Consider the following 19,933-nt stretch of genomic DNA (forward strand, 5'->3'; position numbering starts at 1 on the left):
AAGGTGTAAATAAAACATTAATATCTCTAGTAATCTATCTACAACGTAACGCACTAGATAGAGCTATGGATTGTAAAGCGTCCAGTTAGTTCCATAGCACGATTGTATAACTCTAGGATTACCATTTACAGTGCATATAGGAGTTGATAAAAATTGCTATAAAAATAATCGTTAATCAACATAACTGCAGACACAATTATATGTACAGGTAACACATATTATTTGTTACTAATTAATTTATGTGTGATATTGATTAGACAAACATGGTTGTGATAAGATGTACCGCATTAATCAAATCGGTTTGACTCGGTCATTAACTATGAAAGTGCAACCGTATGAAATCAATATAACACTATAAATCTAATAACTACCATTTCCTGAGAGGAACTACTGCTAGGCTTACCTAGCCTAAAAGGGCTAGGTGCAGTCAGTTATTAGGGGCTGTTTGGTTTTCAGGGACTTATTCTAAGTCCCTGTCACATCGGATGTTTGGATATTAATTTAGAGTATTAAACATACACTAATTACAAAACCCATTCCATAAGCTTGGACTAATTCGCGAGACGAATCTTTTGAGTCTAATTACGCCATGATTTTGACAATGTGATGCTACAGTAAACTTTTGATAATTATGGATTAATTAGGCTTAAAAAATCCGTCTCGCGGATTAGCTCTCATTTATGAAATTAGTTTTTTTATTATTCCATATTTAATACTCTAAATTAGCGTCCAAACATCCGATGTGACATGGGCTAAAAAGTTTTAGCCCCATCTAAACACCCCCTTAGTCTCTCTGGCCATGTTAAATTTGACAGGGAATACGTATACTAATTAGAGTTTAATTTATTATTTTTATTATAACTTGTAGAAATTAAATTTGAAATTGTATTTTTTTTCAATGATATAGGAGTATTATATATTAATATATCTTATCAATATTTTTGAATTTTATTCATAATTATTTAGTAACTTGGATCATGGAAGTTCACCAGAGAATACAATCCATCTCTATGCAAGCAAGGTACCGTACCAACAGTTGCTGGCAGCTGGCACGTACGTGAAGTGGACTAGAGATCAGCAGCAGGAGATAGGCCGTGCCGTGCAGTGGCTCATGACTCATGAGATCAGCATCATGCATGAGCTAGCTAGCACACGGCGTGAGCGCGGTTAACCGCGGTTGGATGTGTGGGTTTCAGTTAGTACGAACCCGGGATACCGGCCAACTCATGAACCGCTGCTTACTTTGTGGAGAATTTTTTTTTCTTAGTGAATAATTTGTGTTTGTCCACTGAGATGCATGTCTCACACAATCTTCCTCTTGATGCTTAATTTAGATGGTTAATAATATGGGGCTCACACAAATTAAGCACTTTTTAGGTTATCCATCGATAAGATCGATGCCATTTTGAGTCAAGATGATAAAAGCACAGTTAATAGATACCTGCATAAGTATATAGGTTTATCTCATGGTTAAAAGTAAAAGATTTACTACTCAATAGATCTCCAAATCTCAGTCGAGTATTATCATTTATTTATATACACAGCTATATTAATAGCTTAAAAAAATACTCTCACATTTAACTACGTCATCAAATTGGGTCAGCCATTAGATTGAAATGTCTAATACACATTGAACATTAGACCGATCAATGTTTCTTCCTAAAAGAATTCTTATACCCACGTATCAACACACGAAATATCAACTAGTTCAGTGGCGGATGCAAGATTTCTAAGATAAAGATACAACATCACTTAAGCATAGTTAAATACTCCAAAAAAAATAAAAAAAGACTTGCTATAAGTGAAAGTCAAGTGATAATTTTGATCCCAATGCAAATTAATAGAGACCAATTATACAGGAAAATTTACAAAACAACGTAACTAAGCTAGAAAATACGTTTAATACCCTTAGAAAGAATGATTTTGGGATTAAGTGTGCTTGTTTTGACACAAGTAATGGTATATAGACATATTATACCTATAAAATCACTTATTTTTTACAAAAATTTGGGATAGAAATGTACCCATGTCCCATGTCCCATTGTAGGTCCGCTCGTAACTAGTTGTTATGACGTGGACAATCACGTGCTTGTAATGGCCTGATAATTGTCTTTAACTAAGCTCCAGCTAGCACCCATCAAACAGCGATGGATAAGCGATGAGGATGGCACAACATTAAAGTAATCCAGGCCATATTCAAAAGTAAATGAAATTTAAATAAAAAAGCAAGATGATCGATAAATAATACTACTACATTTGTTTTTTAATATATGACGCCGTTAACTTTTTACATCATGTTTAATCATTCGTCTTATTCAAAAATTAAATAAATATATTTTGTTTTGATGTGGCTTGATTTATCACTAATAAACTTTAAGCACTACTTATATTTTTAAGATTTGCATAAAATTTTTAATAAGACAAATGGCCAAATATTATAACAAAAGCCAACAACGTCATATATATTGAAAAAAAAATGAATCAATCGATATCTCAAATATATCACCCCGTCTAAACGGATATCAACTAGCCGATACCTTAAAAAAGTATCATCCTGTCCAAAAGTATACCATGTTGTAGCATTTTCCTTATTAATTTATCCATCAATTGGCGTGTGAAAGAATTACCGCGGAATATGATTTCTTCTCCAAACAAACCAAATTAAACCAAAGTTCATGACCGACAGAACGAAAATGCCAGAGCAAGCAAAGCAAGCATGCATGCCGCATTTTCAAGCAGTGGCAGATTGCATATCGTGGAAGAAGGGCCAAGCATGCAGCATGACACGTCGTTTTCTTGCCTCATCCAACGGCAACGTACAGGCCGGCTGCTGGTCCATATGCGCCTCTCCCTCCTCTCTTCTGCTCATGCATGCACGTACATGCATGCATATGCTCCATCATCGTTTCATACTATATCCGTGTTTCAATGTACGAAACTGTTGATTTTTTTTATAATCAATCTTTAACTATTAATTTTATTTGAAAATTTTATACAAATATAAAAGTATTTATGTCATGCTTGAAAAATATTTAATGATAAATCAAAACACAATAAAATAAATAATAATTACATATTTTTTTAATAAAATAAATGATCAAAAACCAACGACATCTAGTATTAAAAATAGGAGGATATATCTCTTCCTGTCAAGCAGGGCCCACAGGTCAGGATAGCTAGCTAGTCCTGTCGATCGCCACGTCGTCGTCAGGCACGCATGCTGCCGGCGGCCAGAAACACTGCATATCGATCTGCAGGAGTAGCACTGCAGGGCAGCTAGCTATTCCCACCGCTTCTAAATTGTAATAACATATTCGTTTTATATTATAAATTATTTATATTTTTCTCTAAATAAAAATTTAAAATTTTATTAAGTTTATAGAAAAATTTAGCAACATTTACAACGCTAAATTAATGGACCTGTTCGACTGGTATTTTTTACAGCTACATGGCTGCCAGCTGCACAGCAACAAGCAGCACGGCTGCAGCCACACAACACAAATTACCGCTGCAGCCTGCAGCAGCAGCAGCGCTGCTGAACGGCAGCCGAACAGGCCCAATTTTGTTAAATGTAATATTGAATATATTTTAATATTATATTTGTTTCAGGTTGAAAATGTTATTATATTTTTTTTTATAAATTTGATTAAACTTATAAATTTTAACTAATAGAAAAATCAAAGCGATTCATTAATACGAAACGGAGGGAGTATTATTCTAAATCTATTAGGATATATCCTTCATCCAATTTCATAAATAGAAATCAGATATCTTATTTAGTTTCGTAACCGAAAATACGCTTATATTTTTGAAAGTGAACCGATATTCGAAACGATCAATACAAATACGAATATCGATGCCTAGGATGAGAAAGAATTGAGATGGCAAAAGATAGCATCACGAGGAGGATGATGCCAAATACGTAGGAAGGGGTGACCGGGTGACCTGGGGGAAAGAGACCAAAGAGGGAGCAATGGCTAAGCCAGCTATATGTGGCGCATGCAATGCCATTTTTGTCACTTTGCTCCTTGGATCAGGGGAAAAAGAAACCTTCTTGTGTCACTCTGTCAGTGCTTGCATGCCAAATTGACTATTGCATTATACAAGGATTTTTACATATGCATCCCAGGTCGGTGAGCGTGCATCTTTTATATAATCTAAAAAGAAACTCTGTAAAATTTACTTATTTATCTCTAATCAAATTTCACACGATTGACTGATTATTTGGAAGATTGTTACTCATGCTCTACCAGAACCGTGCAGCCCAGTCTATCCGACAGGCAAACACACTGACTGTTGAGAATATAGGCATATAATGATTTAATATATTCCATAAATAAATCATGACATTACATATGTATACTAGCATTAACGCATCATTAAATCTACACATGTAAATTAAACAGTAAAACATGAACAGATCAAATACGCGCAACATGTCGAACACGTACCGAGGTAGCGGAAAGACCGGTTGCTCGGCAGGAACTACTCGCGGTTGCGAGCGTCGACGAAGGCGCGCAGCACGCGAGCGGATAGGAAGGCGAGCCGTCGCGAACGAACAGGAAGCAGTCGCGCGAAGCGCTTCCCAAAAACCTTATTGCCGCCTTCTCCCGGTGCAGGACGTCGAAGGCAGAGGTTCCGGTGACCTGCTCTCCTGATCGCCGGTGCACACTGGCGAGCGGGATGGAGTAGTCTACGAGCGACGGCGCAACACAGAGGAGGAGGCAAACCCTAGATTGATTTCGCGTGTGTTGCGTGAAGGCGGCGACACGGTTTATATAGAGATAGGTGGCTTGATCAGGACGCCCGCACGATCTCCACTCTGCGTAACCGAGCCGGATAAGTCACGCGTAACTTATCCGGACTCTACGCCATTTTCACGCACCGGATTTTTCGGAATGTTTCCAACAACAAAACAAATCCGAATTTTCCTGCAACAAAACAAAACTGCAAAAAGAGGCTGCATCTGCGCAATGGTGAGGAGCCAATTTTACGGACCATTCGATGCGTACGTCGTGCACGCGCGCCGCCTGCCCAGGCAAGGCGAGGCGAGCGAGCGCGCGCGTGTTCCCCCTCTTCTCTCCACCACACATGCTTCAAGTGGCTAGGAGGGCATCCTCCCTTTTAAGGAGGTCTCCCTCTTCTAGAATAAGCAAGGTGGTACTAAACTCCACATGCATGCCATCCCATGAGGTGGGCTTTTGTGATTTCCCAAAGAATTAATCTTCGAATGGGCCTTAGCCCATCTATTAATTCCAACAATCCCCCACCAAATCTCAAAATCCCACTGAGATTTGCCTTTTCCAATGTACTGTTTATATACCAGCGGTTCGATGGAGACCGATTAAGGTTGAACATCCACCTAGAACTCCAAGCTACACTAACTCACAACTTGAACAATGGACTACGCCTTGAATTGCAAGTCTTGTGCAAGCAAGTTTCACTCAGAGTCTTATCTGGTACTAGACCGTCTGTAGACTACCCCTCGGGTGGAGCGTATAAGTCATACTCCTAGGTTTTTAGTAAGCTTCCTAGAAGATTCACCCAAAATCTTAATAGACTGCGGCCAACAGTCAAGCTTACAAAGGTGAGTTCTTTCAAGAATGCTCTGCAGGACAACATCTTCGCTAATTAAAGCCAACAGAACTCATTAAGGCATAGCCAACCTGCCTTGCAGCTCACGAGAGTACATGTATCTTCACTTAGAGAGGGTATAGATTGGTACTCTCCTCTAGTTTACTAATGGTTTGTTCTTCCCAGGTTCTAATTCACGAGATCTCCGATCACATAGACTGGATTACCACCATAGTATAACTCACATGGGTCTCAAACCCATCTCCTTCGATGCATTATCTATCACATTTCGTGATAGTCCCTTCGTGAAGGGATCTGCCAGGTTTCAAGCTGTTTGGATGTAATCCAACGTTATAACTCCGGAGTTTCTCAATTTCCTAACAGACTTCAATCGTCTTTTCACATGTCTAGACGATTTCATATTATCCTTAGAACTATTCACTTTGACAATTACCGTTTGATTGTCACAGTTCATAAGGATAGCCAGCACCGGTTTTTCAACAATAGGCAGATCCATTAATAGATCATGCAGCCATTCTGCCTCAACAGTAGCAGTATCCAGTGCCGTCAGTTCTGCTTCCATGGTTGACCTCGTCAAAATAGTCTGTTTGCAAGACCTCCACGAAACAGCACCACCACCCAATGTGAAGACATATCCACTAGTGGCTTTGATCTCATCCACATCAGAGATCCACTTAGAATCACTATATCCCTCTAGTACCGCAGGATACCCAGAATAGTGAAGTCCCAATTCCATAGTACCTTTCAGATAGCGCATTACTCGCTCAAGCGCACGCCAGTGATCATCTCCCGGATTAGAGGTAAACCAGCTCAACTTGCTCACAGCAAAGGAGATATCAGGCCTAGTTGCACTAGCCAGGTACATCGGCGAGCCAATGATTTGGGAGTATTCCAGTTGATTCCTAGCAATTCTCTTGTTCTTGCGAAGCAACAAGCTAGGATTATAAGGTGTTGGAGAAGGCTTACTATCAATGTAGCCAAAGCAATTCAAGATCTTCTCCACATAATGGGACTGCAAAAGTGTAATCTCATTCTCACCTCTAATTAGCTTAATGTTTAAGATAACATCAACTACTCCCAAATCCTTCATATCAGAATGATTTAACCTCATTTATCACCTCAAGGTTTGTCCCAAATATCAGTATGTCATCAACATACAAGCACAGAATAACTCCCTCACCCCCACCATGGCGATAGTACACACATTTATCTGCCTCATTGACTGCAAAGCCTGCAGATGTCAATGTTTTGTCAAATTTCTCATGTCATTGCTTAGGAGCTTGTTTCAGACCATACAAAGACTTCAACAATTTGCACACTTTGCCTTCTTGACCTTCAACTACAAACCCATCAGGTTGATCCATATAGATCTCCTCATCTAGCTCTCCATTAAGAAAAGCTGTCTTAACGTCCATTTGATGAACGAGAAGACCATATGAAGCTGCTAGGGAAAGTAGCACACGAATTGTGGTCAATCTAGCAACAGGTGAGTAAGTGTCAAAGAAATCTTCGCCTTCTTTTTTAGTATAGCCCTTAGCAACAAGCCGAGCCTTGTACTTTTCAATAGTACCATCAGGCCTGAGCTTCTTCTTGAACACCCACTTGCACCCCACATGTTTACACCCATAGGCCGCTCTGTCACCTCCCAAGTCCCGTTAGCGATAATGGAATCCATTTCACTACGGACAACCTCCTTCCAGTAGTCTGCATCAGGAGATGCGTATGCTTCTGAAATTGACTTAGGAGTGTCATCCACGAGGTACACAGTGAAATCGTCACCAAAAGACTTAACCGTCCTTTGTCTTTTGCTCCTTCGAGGAGCTTCACTGTCATCCTCCTCAGTGACATGTTCATGTGTATGTTCAGTTTGTTCTGGTGGTGTGATTGAACTGAGAATTATTTCAGAGGGTTGGCTAGAACTACTATGTGTATCCTTCATTGGGAAAAAGCTCTCAAAGAAGGTAGCATCACGAGACTCCATAATTGTACCAACATGCATGTCAGGTACCTCAGATTTAACTATTAAAAATCTATAGGCAATGCTGTAGTGAGCATATCCCAGAAAGACACAGTCCACAGTCTTAGGTCCAAGTTTGCGCTTATTCGTTATTGATACGTTGACTTTCGCCAAGCACCCCCATGTGCGCAAGTAAGAAAGTGATGGTTTTCTCCCAATCCATATCTCATATGGTGTTTTGTCCTTATTTCTGTTAGGAACTCTGTTTAACACATGATTCGAGGTCAACAATGTCTCCCCCCACCATGCCTTAGGTAGTCCTGCGGTGTCCAACATGGCATTCACCAAGTCGGTCAGTGTGCGGTTCTTCCTTTCAGCAATCTTATTAGACTCAGGAGAATAGGGAGGCGTCCTCTCATGTATAATGCCATGTTCCTCACAGAATAAGTCAAACTCGTTTGAGAAAAACTCTCCACCACGATCAGACCTAAGTCTTTTTATCTTTCTGTCAAGTTGATTTTCAACTTTTGCCTTATAAATTTTAAAATAGTCTAGAGCCTCGTCTTTCGTTTTCAACAAGTACACATAGCAAAATCTAGTAGCATCATCAATCAACGTCATGAAATATCGTTTTCCACCCTTCGTCAACACCCCATTCATTTTACAGAGATCTGAGTGTAAGAGTTCTAGAGGTGCCAAGTTTCTCTCTTTAGCAGCCTTGTGAGGCTTGCGAGGTTGCTTTGATTGCACACAACTATGGCACTTAGAACCTTTGACAATGGAAAACTTAGGAATTAAACACATGCTGGAAAGCCGAGACATCAAGCCAAAATTAATATGACATAAACGTGAGTGCCATACATTAGCCTCATCATCCACACTGCCACAAATATGGTTCACAGACTTATTGCAGAAATCAGAAAAGGAAAAGCAGAACAGGCCTCCGCACTCATAACCTTTACCAATAAAATATCTATGTTTAGACACGACTACTTTATTAGACTCAAAAACCAACTTAAATCCGTCTCTAGTCAGACGGGAGCCACTAACAAGATTCCTGTCGATAGAAGGGACATGCTGCACGTTCTTCAGCTGCACGATCTTTCCCGAAGTAAACTTCAGATCTACCGTGCCAACACCATGAACAGAAGCATGTGACCCATTCCCTATTAGGACGGTGGAACCCCATGCGACCTGATAAGAAGAAAACAATGAGATGTCAGCACAAACATGTACATTGGCCCCTGTATCAACCCACCAATTAGTAGACTAATTAACTGAAAAAACAGTAGGTAAATTACCATACCCGCTTCCATCTCCAGTGTTGCCAATGGTCACATTGGCAGACTTAGAGGTCTGCCCTGCAGGTGCCTTCATCCCCTTGCATTGTGGACACTTCCTGGCCAGATGGCCAGGTTGACCACACACAAAGCAAGTCCTCTTATCCTGATTAGGATTGTTGTTGTTGTTCTTCTTCTTGAAGTTGGTGGTCTGCTGAGCTTTGTATTTCCCCTTGCTCTTGTTCTGGGCCTTGTGCACAACATTGGCAGTGGACTGCCCACCATCGCCCTTAGACGCGACATCTTTTTCCCGAGCTTTCTCCTCAACATCAAGAGACGCTATCAACCCCTCAACGGAGTATTCCTGTCTCTTGTGTTTGAGTGCAGTACCGAAACCTCTCCAAGATGGAGGTAGTTTCGCAATAATGCACCCGGCCACAAATTTGTCGGGTAAGACACACTTAAGGAGTTCGAGTTCCTTAGCCATGGTTTGTATCTCATGAGCCTGTTCGACTACAGAACGGTTGTCAGCCATCTTGTAGTCATGAAACTGCTCCATGATATACAGATCATTGCTAGCATCAGTAGCACCGAATTTAGTATTCAGTGCATCCCACAACTCCTTAGCGTCGGTCATATGCATATACACCTCGACCAGACGATCGCCAAGCACGCTAGGAATGCATCCCACAAAGAGAGTAGTGGCCTCATCGAATTCTTTCTGCTGATCAGCATTAAGAACGCCCATAGGCTTGCCAGTACTCACCTAGAAGCATTTCATAGCTGTCAACCATAGAGTGACCCTGATCTGCCATCTCTTAAAGTGCACACCGGTAAATTTATCCGGCCTCAGTGCATTGGCAAAACCAGCCATAGTAAACTCACAGTGCCTATCATAAGGTTTTTGGATTGTTGAGAATATAGGCATATAATGATTTAATATATTCCATAAATAAATCATGACATTACAGATGTATACTAGCATTAACGCATCATTAGATCTACACATGTAAACTAATCAGTAAAACATGAACAGATCAAATATGCGTAACATGTCGAACACGTACCGAGGTGGCGGAAAGACCGGTTGCTCGGCAGGAATTACTCGCGGTTGCGAGCATCAACGAAGGCGCGCAGCACGCGAGCGGAGATGAAGGCAAGCCGTCGCGGACGAACAGGAAGGAAGCAGTCGTGCGAAGCGCTTCCCAAAAACCTTATTGCCGCCTTCTCCCGATGCAGGACGTCGAAGGCAGAGGTTCCGAAGACCTGCTCTCCCAATCGCCGGTGCACGCTGGCGAGTGGGATGGAGTAGTCTACGAGCGATGGCGCAACACAGAGGAGGAGGCAAACCCTAGATTGATTTCGTGTGTGTTGCGTGAAGGTGGCGGCACAGTTTATATAGAGATAGGTCGCTTGATCAGGGCGCCCGCACGATCTCCACTCTGCATAACCGAGCCGGATAAGTCGCGCGTAACTTATCCGGACTCCACGCCGTTTTCACGCACCGGATTTTTCGGAATGTTTCCAACAATAAAACAAATCCGAATTTTCCTGCAGCAAAACAAAACTGCAAAAAGGAGGCTGCATCTGCGCAAGGGTGAGGAGCCAACTTTGCGGACCATTCGACGCGTACGTCGTGCGCGCCGCCTGCCCTGCCCAGGCGAGGCGAGCGAGCGCGCGCGTGTGTTCCCCCTCTTCTCTCCACCACACATACTTCAAGTGGCTAGGAGGGCATCCTCCCTTTTCAGGAGGCCTCCCTCTTCTAGAATAAGCAAGGTGGTACTAAACTCCACATGCATGCCATCCCATGAGGTGGGCTTTTGTGATTTCCCAAAGAATTAATCTTCGAATGGGCCTTAGCCCATCTATTAATTCCAACACTGACACATAGCACCCCCTACACTTTTATTCTCACTTCGAGTAAAATGATTAACTTGGAAGTAGTATTGAGCCCATCCAACAGGTAGACCCACTTATACTTTCATTCGACAGACATGTTCACTTACACTTTCATCATCATTTCGTGTAAATGGTTAACCCAAAAGCGATATGGTTGGATGGACAACCCATCCTCCAGAACCGCAAACCAACCATCCGTATAGCACCTCATTTACACTTTCATTCTCGCTTCGTATAAAATGGTTAATCCGAAAATGGCATGATTTCCTTAAAAAAAGGAAGTGGTATGGTTGGAGGGCTTATAAGAGATTCTACTCTTGCTCATATAAATCAAGGGCACACAACGCTCATGGGTAACATAGGCCACATCCTAATTGAACCGAGATATCACTCATCACAAATTAGGCTGTGTTTGGAACCCTGGGTTCCCAACCCCTCCCAATCGTATTCCGCGCGCGTGCTTTTCAAACTGCTAAACGGTACTTTTTTTGCAAAAAAAAATCTATAGGAAAGTTGCTTAAAAAATCAAATTGCATGTTGGGAACAAATTATTCCGAACACAGCCTTAAAATAGATCTTATCATGAATTTGTCATATAATATAAGAAAATAGGGTTAATTACTTCTTTCATATAATCACATCTTATTTAATTAATTTTCATCCATCCTTATCTCCAACCACCTTCACTCGTTACATATTCCTCATTTAAGTATTTAACGAGAGATATTATAGTATATTTTTTCTTGTTTACCTAAACCTCTTCAAAAATCCTAGGACATTTTATATTTTGTGATACTTATTAATTTGATAAGTTATGTCAAATAAGGAGATTCTCACTCGTGACGAAAAGGAATTGGAAAATTTTGCTAGAGGGTATTGTGACTTCGCGTTTTTAGTTGTAGAACACCACACGAAGTGATTTTTAGGGGAAGACACTTTGGAAGCGTGGAAATTAGCTCATGGGAACCGCAACCATTAGAATATTAATTTTTGATTGAATAAGAGAGAAATCATGTGAAAATTATGAAATTACCACTGGGCCCACATGTTAGGTTTGCCATCTCTCTATCCCTATCTCTCTCTCGCACATGAACCCACATGCTGCCTGCTGTGGAAGGAGAGGAGCTCTTGCACGCCTAGTTCATTGCATCGCCAAGCACACAATAACAAGCCTACCTTCATCGGCAACTAGTTGGAATTGGTGAACCATTGGATCTGACTATCTGAGTAGGTGCAGCTCCACTTTGGTCCCGTTCTGCTCGTCTACCACCACCTGCGCCTCTGGCCGGTCACCGCCCCAAGCTCCTCCTTGCATGGCGCCTGTGGGTTGTGGTAAGAGTCGTCCTTCGCACGCGATCTTAGGTCTCCACCACTTGTGGCGTCCCTGCTTTCAAGACCCATTGTCGGGAGCTGGATCGTCACCCTCTGACTATCTTCATCACAGTCGCACACCCGGGGGGAATGGAGCCCATCCTCTCCATGACTCTGCTTACTCCCATGTCGGTGCATGGTTTGGGCCCCCCCTCCCTCGCTGCTTACATGCTGCAGCGTGAACCGTGTGGATGCGCCACACCCATAGGAGCGCGCCGATGCCGAGTGGACTATGACAGATGATGTCGAGTAGGAGCTCATCTCCTTCCACGATCCACCATTCCCAACCAGCATCTAGCTCGCCTCGCCGTCGCCGGTCACCGAGACACTCTCTCACCTTTGCCTCCTGCGAGAGTGAGAGGAATAGAGGAAGTAGATGGGGAAAAAGATAGTAGAGGCTTATATGCGGATTCCATGTACGAGAGAGAGAAGGATAGAGAGATGGCAAGCCTAGCATGTGGGCCCATGGGTAATTCAGAACTTTCACACGGTTTTTTCTCCTACTCAACCAAAAATTAATATTCTAATGGTGTAGTGTCCACGAGCTAATTTTTATGTCTATATGGTGTCTTCCCTCAAAATTAACTTTGTCTGATATCCTACAGGTAAAACCGTGAATTCATGATGTTGTCTAGCAAAATTTGCTAAATGAATTACTACCTTTTTGCTAAACCAATACTACTAGAAGATAATTCCCCTGTCAGGATAACCATCGGTCATTTATCATGTCATTCTAATCTTGTGGCTATTTTGCTATTGGTTCCTCGACATCGGCAGAAAATTATCTCACGTTAGTTTAATAATTTTGCTTGCAGAAGATATAACTTTTTTTGCCCCAGTACTATTTTTCGGCTTACGGATTATGAATTATATCACAGGCATATTATTTTACTTAAAAATCATAGGCATATTTTACTTTTTAAGCTCCTAAACAATAATTTCTCTAAAAAATTTCTCCATCAGCCCTCCGAAAGAACATTTTTATATAAAATTTTCAGCTTTCCAATATTTTATTTATTTATTTATTTATTTGCGCCCTTAAATAATTGTTATAGACTAGTTTCATCCCACACCCATCGTGGGTCGTGCATCAACACTTTAGGATGGCGGAGAATGGAAGGCATTTGCAGTGGTCATCAGCTAGTCAAGATGGTCATTTAATTCAAACAGGTACATCAATGCCATAAAATTTCTTTGTTTTGGCATATCTAGAACACATGGATTTCACAAGGCAAAATTAAAAAGATTAAGATAAAGGGAATCTTTTGAATTCAGGCAAAACAAGATTGAAATATAGTTAATCTTCTCAACTCAGGCCAAAAATTCTCAATTCACTGGTTTACCTGCTCATAGCAATCGTGGGGAAAGTAAGAAGGCATTGAGTATGTGAGTTCTGATGGATACCCGTTTGATGTGCTTCAGGATTCGTGCAGTCGTCACATGGGAGTGATGTATAGAAGCTCTGTTTAACACCAAACTTCATCTGAGAAAATTATTACTTCCTCCTTTTCACAATGTAAGTCATTCTAGCATTACCCACATTCATATAGATGTTAATGAATCCAGGCACACATATATATCTAGATTCATTAACATCAATATGAATATGAAAAATGCTAAAATGACATTGTGAAATGGAGGTAGTACAACCAATAAGTGAAAATGTTACTTTCAAAACAATTATTTTAGACAGGAGAGACTAGCCAGACAGAAATACAGAACAATTTGGGTAATAATCAATGAGAGAAGCAGCTTATTAAATGGTTTGCCTGGTGTGGAAATAGCCAACAATAGTCATCTTACAACAGACACCATTATTTATCTATAGACACATATGGACATCAGACTAGTGTAATACTACAAGAATTTCATAGAAGACTACATCAACATATGTACATTTTATAGCCGAGAAGTAATGTTTACGCTTCGCAGCAAATTTATCTGCATACAACAACACGGTAGCAGTTTGGAGCCTTGGGAGTTCATTCCACGTGTCATTGTGAGCTCAATGAATCAATAACATTAGTAAGTTGATACAAGAAGTTGATAGTGGGAAGGGAACTCAGCTTCCCAGTTTGAAGGCATCCACAAAAAGGCCCAGACATACGCCGGCTTTCCAGTAGTTCACCATTGCAATCAATGACTGGAATCGTCCAGGAGGTCTACTCATCGGTTTTCTGTACATAAGCATGCCAATTCCCTCTATGGCAGCCACTACAACACCAGCCACAAGAACATCCCAGTCACCAGTCTGCCCTAGGATTGTTGCCAATGCGTTGGCGGTATAGAAGCCAAACAGCACAAGGAATATCTTCGTGGGGGAGTTGCTTCTGGCAGAGTTCAGCTTTTCAAGTAGTTCCCTCCCAGCAGCTTGGATGAGCCTTCCCAGCCTTGTTCTACCAAGAAAGCCACCATCATCTTCGAAGTCTTGGCTATCAGCATTAGATGGTCCACCTGTTTCCAAGGCAAATACTGGCTTCCATCTAGAATTTTTCATCTGGTAACTATAGAGTGCAGATATCAAGTCAACTACCAAATCTTCTGCATAGTAGAGATCTGAAGAAATTGATTGCATCAATCTTTTATCTTTTCTCAATCTCTACAAACCTTCAGTCATGAAGCTAACTAGTAAATAATTCCACAAAGGATGGACACATCAGCAATTCATCTACTCCCATCCCCAAAAGAATATAAAATTGGTAACCTGACTAGTCAAATCTTCCTAAGTTTGACCGCCACTACATAGAAAACCTATTTATATTTATCATGTGAAAAAAGTATAACTAAACTGGCTCAAGAAATATTTTGGCACCGCAATACATTTACAGTTATTTTGCCAACACATATGACATTACTATACAAATTGATGGTCCAATTTATGCACTTGATACCATATCATGTCCGAAGTGTCGTATATTTTTTTAACAGATGGATTACTTTTATTGTTTCTATTTTTTTATTGAAAATAGTTTATGCATATAATAGGTAGATACCATATAAATTGAAAAATGGGTACTATCAGTAACAAGATTGACTGTCCACAAGTTCTTATTATATAATGATTACCTGCCAAATTCTTGTATTTTGTATGCCTTGCGGCATAATAACATTTCTGTTTGAAGATGCTAAACGAGATCTAGGTAGGCTACATTTTGCATCCATGTCACCTTGGAGAGCACAACTTGAACCCATGCATTTCCTAACAACGTGCGGTGAAACCTAATTACACTTCATTGTCTATTCCATTCTTTTGTTTGGGTGAGCCCTTATTGAATTCCTTTTAAACAGTCAATAATCCAACCTATGTCAACTGAAATGTATTTCTTCAAGTGTCCAGCTTATATCAACAAATATATGATTCTTCAATATAATCTGACTGATAGTCAGCAAAGATGCATTGTATAAATGATTGAACTCATCATAAACATAAAAAGATGTACTGAAAGCTAGATCTACTTATCAATGGTGCCACCGAGTAGAAATGTGTATGCAAATTAATTGTAGTAGGGGGAAATGCTGTTCATAGATTTAAAACTTTCGTAAACCAGCTCCTCCAAAATTCCTGTTGACAGAAAACTGACCCAAAGTTCTGGACGAGTCCAATGGAACCCAATTCCCAATTGATTTTTGGGATTTTTTTTTTTACAGAAATACTAGGTAGAGAAATTCAATACGCTGGAGAAGAGAAGAGAAGACAGCGAGCAGCGGCGTCGGGGGCTAACCTGAGCGCCGCTCCGCCCGTCGTCGCCGGCCACGAGAGGCTGCAGGTCCGGCGGAGGAGCGCGCGGCCGCAGAGACCGCCGGGTGCCGGCCGAAGAGGGGCGCGGGGAGGGAGGGCTCCGCGCCGCAGCGGCATGACCGGCGGGCAGCGGCGCCACGGGGCCTCTGTCAGTCTCAAGGCGGAGCTACCGCGACGGCGACGGCGGCGGCGGCGGCGGCGGGGTGAGGCGATGCGATGCGAAGTAGCCTGTGGTTGACAGTTTCGATGGTCTAGAATCGCGCCTTCTGTTCCGTACGTGGATAGTTGGGCCGAGAACTTGTTGGGCTGGAGCCCAACTCTCCAGTTGCAAAACGTACCTGTGGGTCAGTGGCGAGTGGCTTCTCTCCGTCGCTACCCCGGGGACGTCGCGGCGGTCAAGCGCCGCGAGGCGGGCCTCGCGGGCGGCGTCGGAGGCGGTGAGGATGCGGCTCGGGTGGGCGAGCGGCGGGACCGCCAGCCCGGCGGCGTCCCTCAGCGCGACGCAGTGGTGCGCCGAGCTGTGCGTGTAGTCGGACGGCCGGATCGGCGCCGACGACGACGGACGAGCACTCGCCACCGCCGCCGCTTTCTTCTTCCCGTCGCCGCCGCCATCATCCTCGTACGCGTCAAGCCGCACCGGCCAACTCCAAATCGACGCTCAAGCTCAAGCTCCGCCGGCCAGGGCGGAGAGGGAGAGGGCCCCGCTGGCGGCGCGACCGGCGGGGGAGGAGGAGGAGGAGGGGAGGGGAGGCGCGCGGGCGGGTGGCGGCGGCTGAGGAGGAGGCGCCAGCTCGGAGCGGGAGGCGGCGGCGGCGGCGGTGGCTTGGAGCGGGAGGCGGCGGCGTTGTCGAGAACGGGAGCGAGAGACGCGTTCGGTCGCGAGCGAGACCGCGTCAAAGGGCAGAGAAGATGACGATTTTGAGGGAGAATAAGTTCACCGGAGATTTTTTAAAGTATCTTAACCAAAAAAACCAAATATTTACTCCTAAACTCTCACAAACCGTTCACTGGAGGTCCCTCGGTACTATTTTTGTCCGGTTTTTCTGACGTGGCATTCTAGTTAGCAAAAAAATAAGAATAAATATGTGGGGACCACATGTAAGTGACATAAAAATGTTAGGTCAACAATCCTAGTCAGCACTGATATTCTAAATCGCTTTTTTCTTTGGCGCACAGGGGGAGCAACAGCGACACGCATCCGAAGGCAGGCGGAGCAGGGACGCGGCGGTTCGGCGGGCGAGGTGGCGGTTCGCGAGTGCGACTGTGATGAGCACGGCAGCGAAGCGGCGGTGGAGCGGTGGTAGCGGGCGAGCAGCGGCTTCGGGCTCGGGAGGAACAGGCGGAGGGGCGGCAGCGGTGGCGCGGCAGCAGCTGGTGCCGGCCGGAGAGGGCGGAGATGAGGCCGGCGGGAGAGGGGGTGGAGCGCCGCATCGGCGGTGGTGGTTGAGAGGACGGGCGCCTCCTCCACCGCTGCCTCCCTCGCGGGAACCGTCCAGCGCTTGCCCTCGGCGCGCCAGAGCACGTGGATTCCACGGCAGCGGGCGCCGCGGCAGGGATCGCCACCGCTATGGCGGCGCATGTGGTGTGAACACCCGTCGACGTCATCAGCCAGAGCCTCATGGTGCAGGGGAACCCGTGCCCGGCCTCCCACTACCGCGGCGGCCTCGACGTCTTCCGCAAGATCGTGGCCGCCGACGGCCTGTACCGCGGCTTCGGCATGTCCATCCTAACCTACGCCCCCTCCAATGTCGTGTGGTAGGCGACATACTCATTGTCGTAGAAGACGATTTGGAGGAGGCGCCTATCCCCTCAGCCCCTCCTCCTCCATCGCTGCTCCCCCCTCTTCCGCCGGCGTGACACGTGGAGAGGATGGGAGAGGGAGAGGTGGTCGACGGGAGATGACTAGATGGGGGAGGGGAAAGGTGGCCGGCTGCTGCCGTGCTCGTCCTCCGCCGCTCTGCCCACCACTCGTAGACCGTTGCCGCGCTCGCTCGCCGCCAGCCTCCCACATTCACGCTCGCCATCGTCACTCCGCCCTCCGCCGGAGAGAAGAGAGTAAAGAGAAGAGAAGGTGAAGAAAAGAGAAGAAAAAAAGATGTGCAGCTGACATGTGGGTCCCACTTTTTTAATTTTATTTTCTAACTAAGATGCCACGTCAGCAAAATCGGACAAAAATACTGCCGAGGGACCTCCGGTGAATGGTTTTGAGAGTTTAGGGGGTCCATATTTCTGGTTTTGTGATTAAGGGACCTCAAAAAATCTCGTTGTTAAGTGGAGGGACCTCCGGTGAACTTATTCCATTTTGAGGGCATGCACGTAATTTCACGTTGGCTGGAGAGCTCGGCTCCGTGGGCTTCGGTGACGCCCACTGTGGGCTGTCTGAGTAGCCAAATGTGTAATCTGGTTTGAGGCCACATTGGATTGTGTAGCTTGTGGCTTTTGAAGTTCTTTAATCTATTTGGAGTAAATTGAACCCACAGTACAACAACTTGGTAGGTGGATGCGATATAGAACAAGAACTTAAGATTTGAACGTTCGAGTACAGTAACTTGACAATTGGGTGCGATCTAGTATATAAGAACCTGATAGTTCGATATTTTGGTGCATCAACTTGGCTAAGCATATGCTAGATGAGTTGTTTCACGATGTCAATATGCTATTAGACAGTAATCCTACAGATATTACCTTAAATATTGAATTTAATCTTTAAGAATTATATTACATATATAGTTTACATCCAATTATCTTTAAGATTTTTTTTTGTTTTCTTCATCTTCTCAAATATTAACTGAAATATAATAATTTTTACATCCAGTTTAATTGACTTTCAGTTATGGGTTATTAGGATAAAAATATAAATATGCTTATACAAATCCATGCTAGTATATTGTCAAAATAATTACTTAAAAATGAATCTATATAAAAAATTTCTCCAAATAATTAAGTTGTCGCATAATTTCTTAGTTTACTGTATCAAAATCGTACCTATCTTAAAAGTTTTTACATTTATATAATCATTTATAAAGTTCTTATACTAAATTGCACCTACCTATTAAGTTGTTATACTAGAACTCTCATTTCTCAAGTAGTTCTTATACCAAATTACACCCACCTACCAAGTTGATGCACCGTGGATGCAATTTACTCATCTATTTGGCACCCTAGTCTGAACAGATATAGTGGCGCATTGGTGTGGTAGGTGGAGAGTGGTGTGTTTCTATTTCTTTAATGCCCTTGCAAATTCCCTAATGGTCCCAACAAGTCACCGAAATTCAACGCGCGCGAAATGCCAAAAAATATTGGTGCTCTGTCTCATTTCTTCGCACACCATTACAATTTTATTTTACAGAACCTTTCCTATGACCCCAAATTTTTACACTAACGGGTACGTTCACGTCAGGAAAACTCATATTACTGACGGTATCTCATCCACGTCAAGGAAAATTCCAATTGTTCCGACGGTTTTAAAGGATCGTCACACAAATTATTTTTTCTCTGACAGGGTTTTGGACTATTTGCCACTCTCCCGAATGGCGTGTTCTCAAATGCCACTCTCCCGGATGACTTCGCTATTTTGCCACCGGAGATAGAAGATTTCTTGCCTGTGTGCCATTTTTGAGCCTGCAAGGCACCACGTCACTCGATATGAGGACAAAATAATTGTCTTACCCTTTTTCTTCATTTCTCCTCCTGTCATTGGGCTCCGGTGAGCTCCCCGCCTCGCACTCCTCCCTCCTTCGCTCTGCTCCTTACCTTCCCGGCCCCTACTCCATTCCACTGCGGCCAACACCGGCCCCTGTCTTTTCTTTTGTGGCCTCATCGGTGCCTCACCCCATCACCGTCGACTTCGCATTCCTCCTCACAGCTCTTCTACACTCTCCCCCGATGTCGGCGGCTGCGCCAGGTCCACCCTCAGGGCTTCCCCTACCTTGTCATTCTCCACCCAGCGCCAGGAGGTCGGTTCGGCGGTGGTGGTGGCGGTGTCACCGGCTCACATACAGGGAGGAAGGTTGGAGAAGAGAGACCCGAGCTAGAGGAAGAAGAAGGGCAAGACAGTTATTTTGCCTTTGGATCGGGTGACGTGGCGCTTTG

General features: G+C 43.6%; 1 protein-coding gene across 1 annotated transcript; it reads right to left on the reverse strand.

The window, feature by feature from the left end:
• Positions 1 to 13,826: 13,826 nt before the first annotated feature.
• LOC9270013 (ycf20-like protein) lies at positions 13,827 to 16,109 on the reverse strand. The gene is made up of 2 exons (XM_026023452.2): positions 15,825 to 16,109; positions 13,827 to 14,606 (listed from the first exon to the last, which is right to left on the reverse strand). Exons 1-2 carry the CDS (start codon positions 15,956 to 15,958, stop codon positions 14,165 to 14,167), a joined length of 576 nt encoding a protein of 191 aa, XP_025879237.1. The 5' UTR covers positions 15,959 to 16,109; the 3' UTR covers positions 13,827 to 14,164.
• Positions 16,110 to 19,933: the final 3,824 nt, after the last annotated feature.

The sequence above is a fragment of the Oryza sativa genome, chromosome 2 (assembly GCF_034140825.1).
Source record: "Oryza sativa Japonica Group chromosome 2, ASM3414082v1".
Taxonomy (NCBI): domain Eukaryota; kingdom Viridiplantae; phylum Streptophyta; class Magnoliopsida; order Poales; family Poaceae; genus Oryza; species Oryza sativa.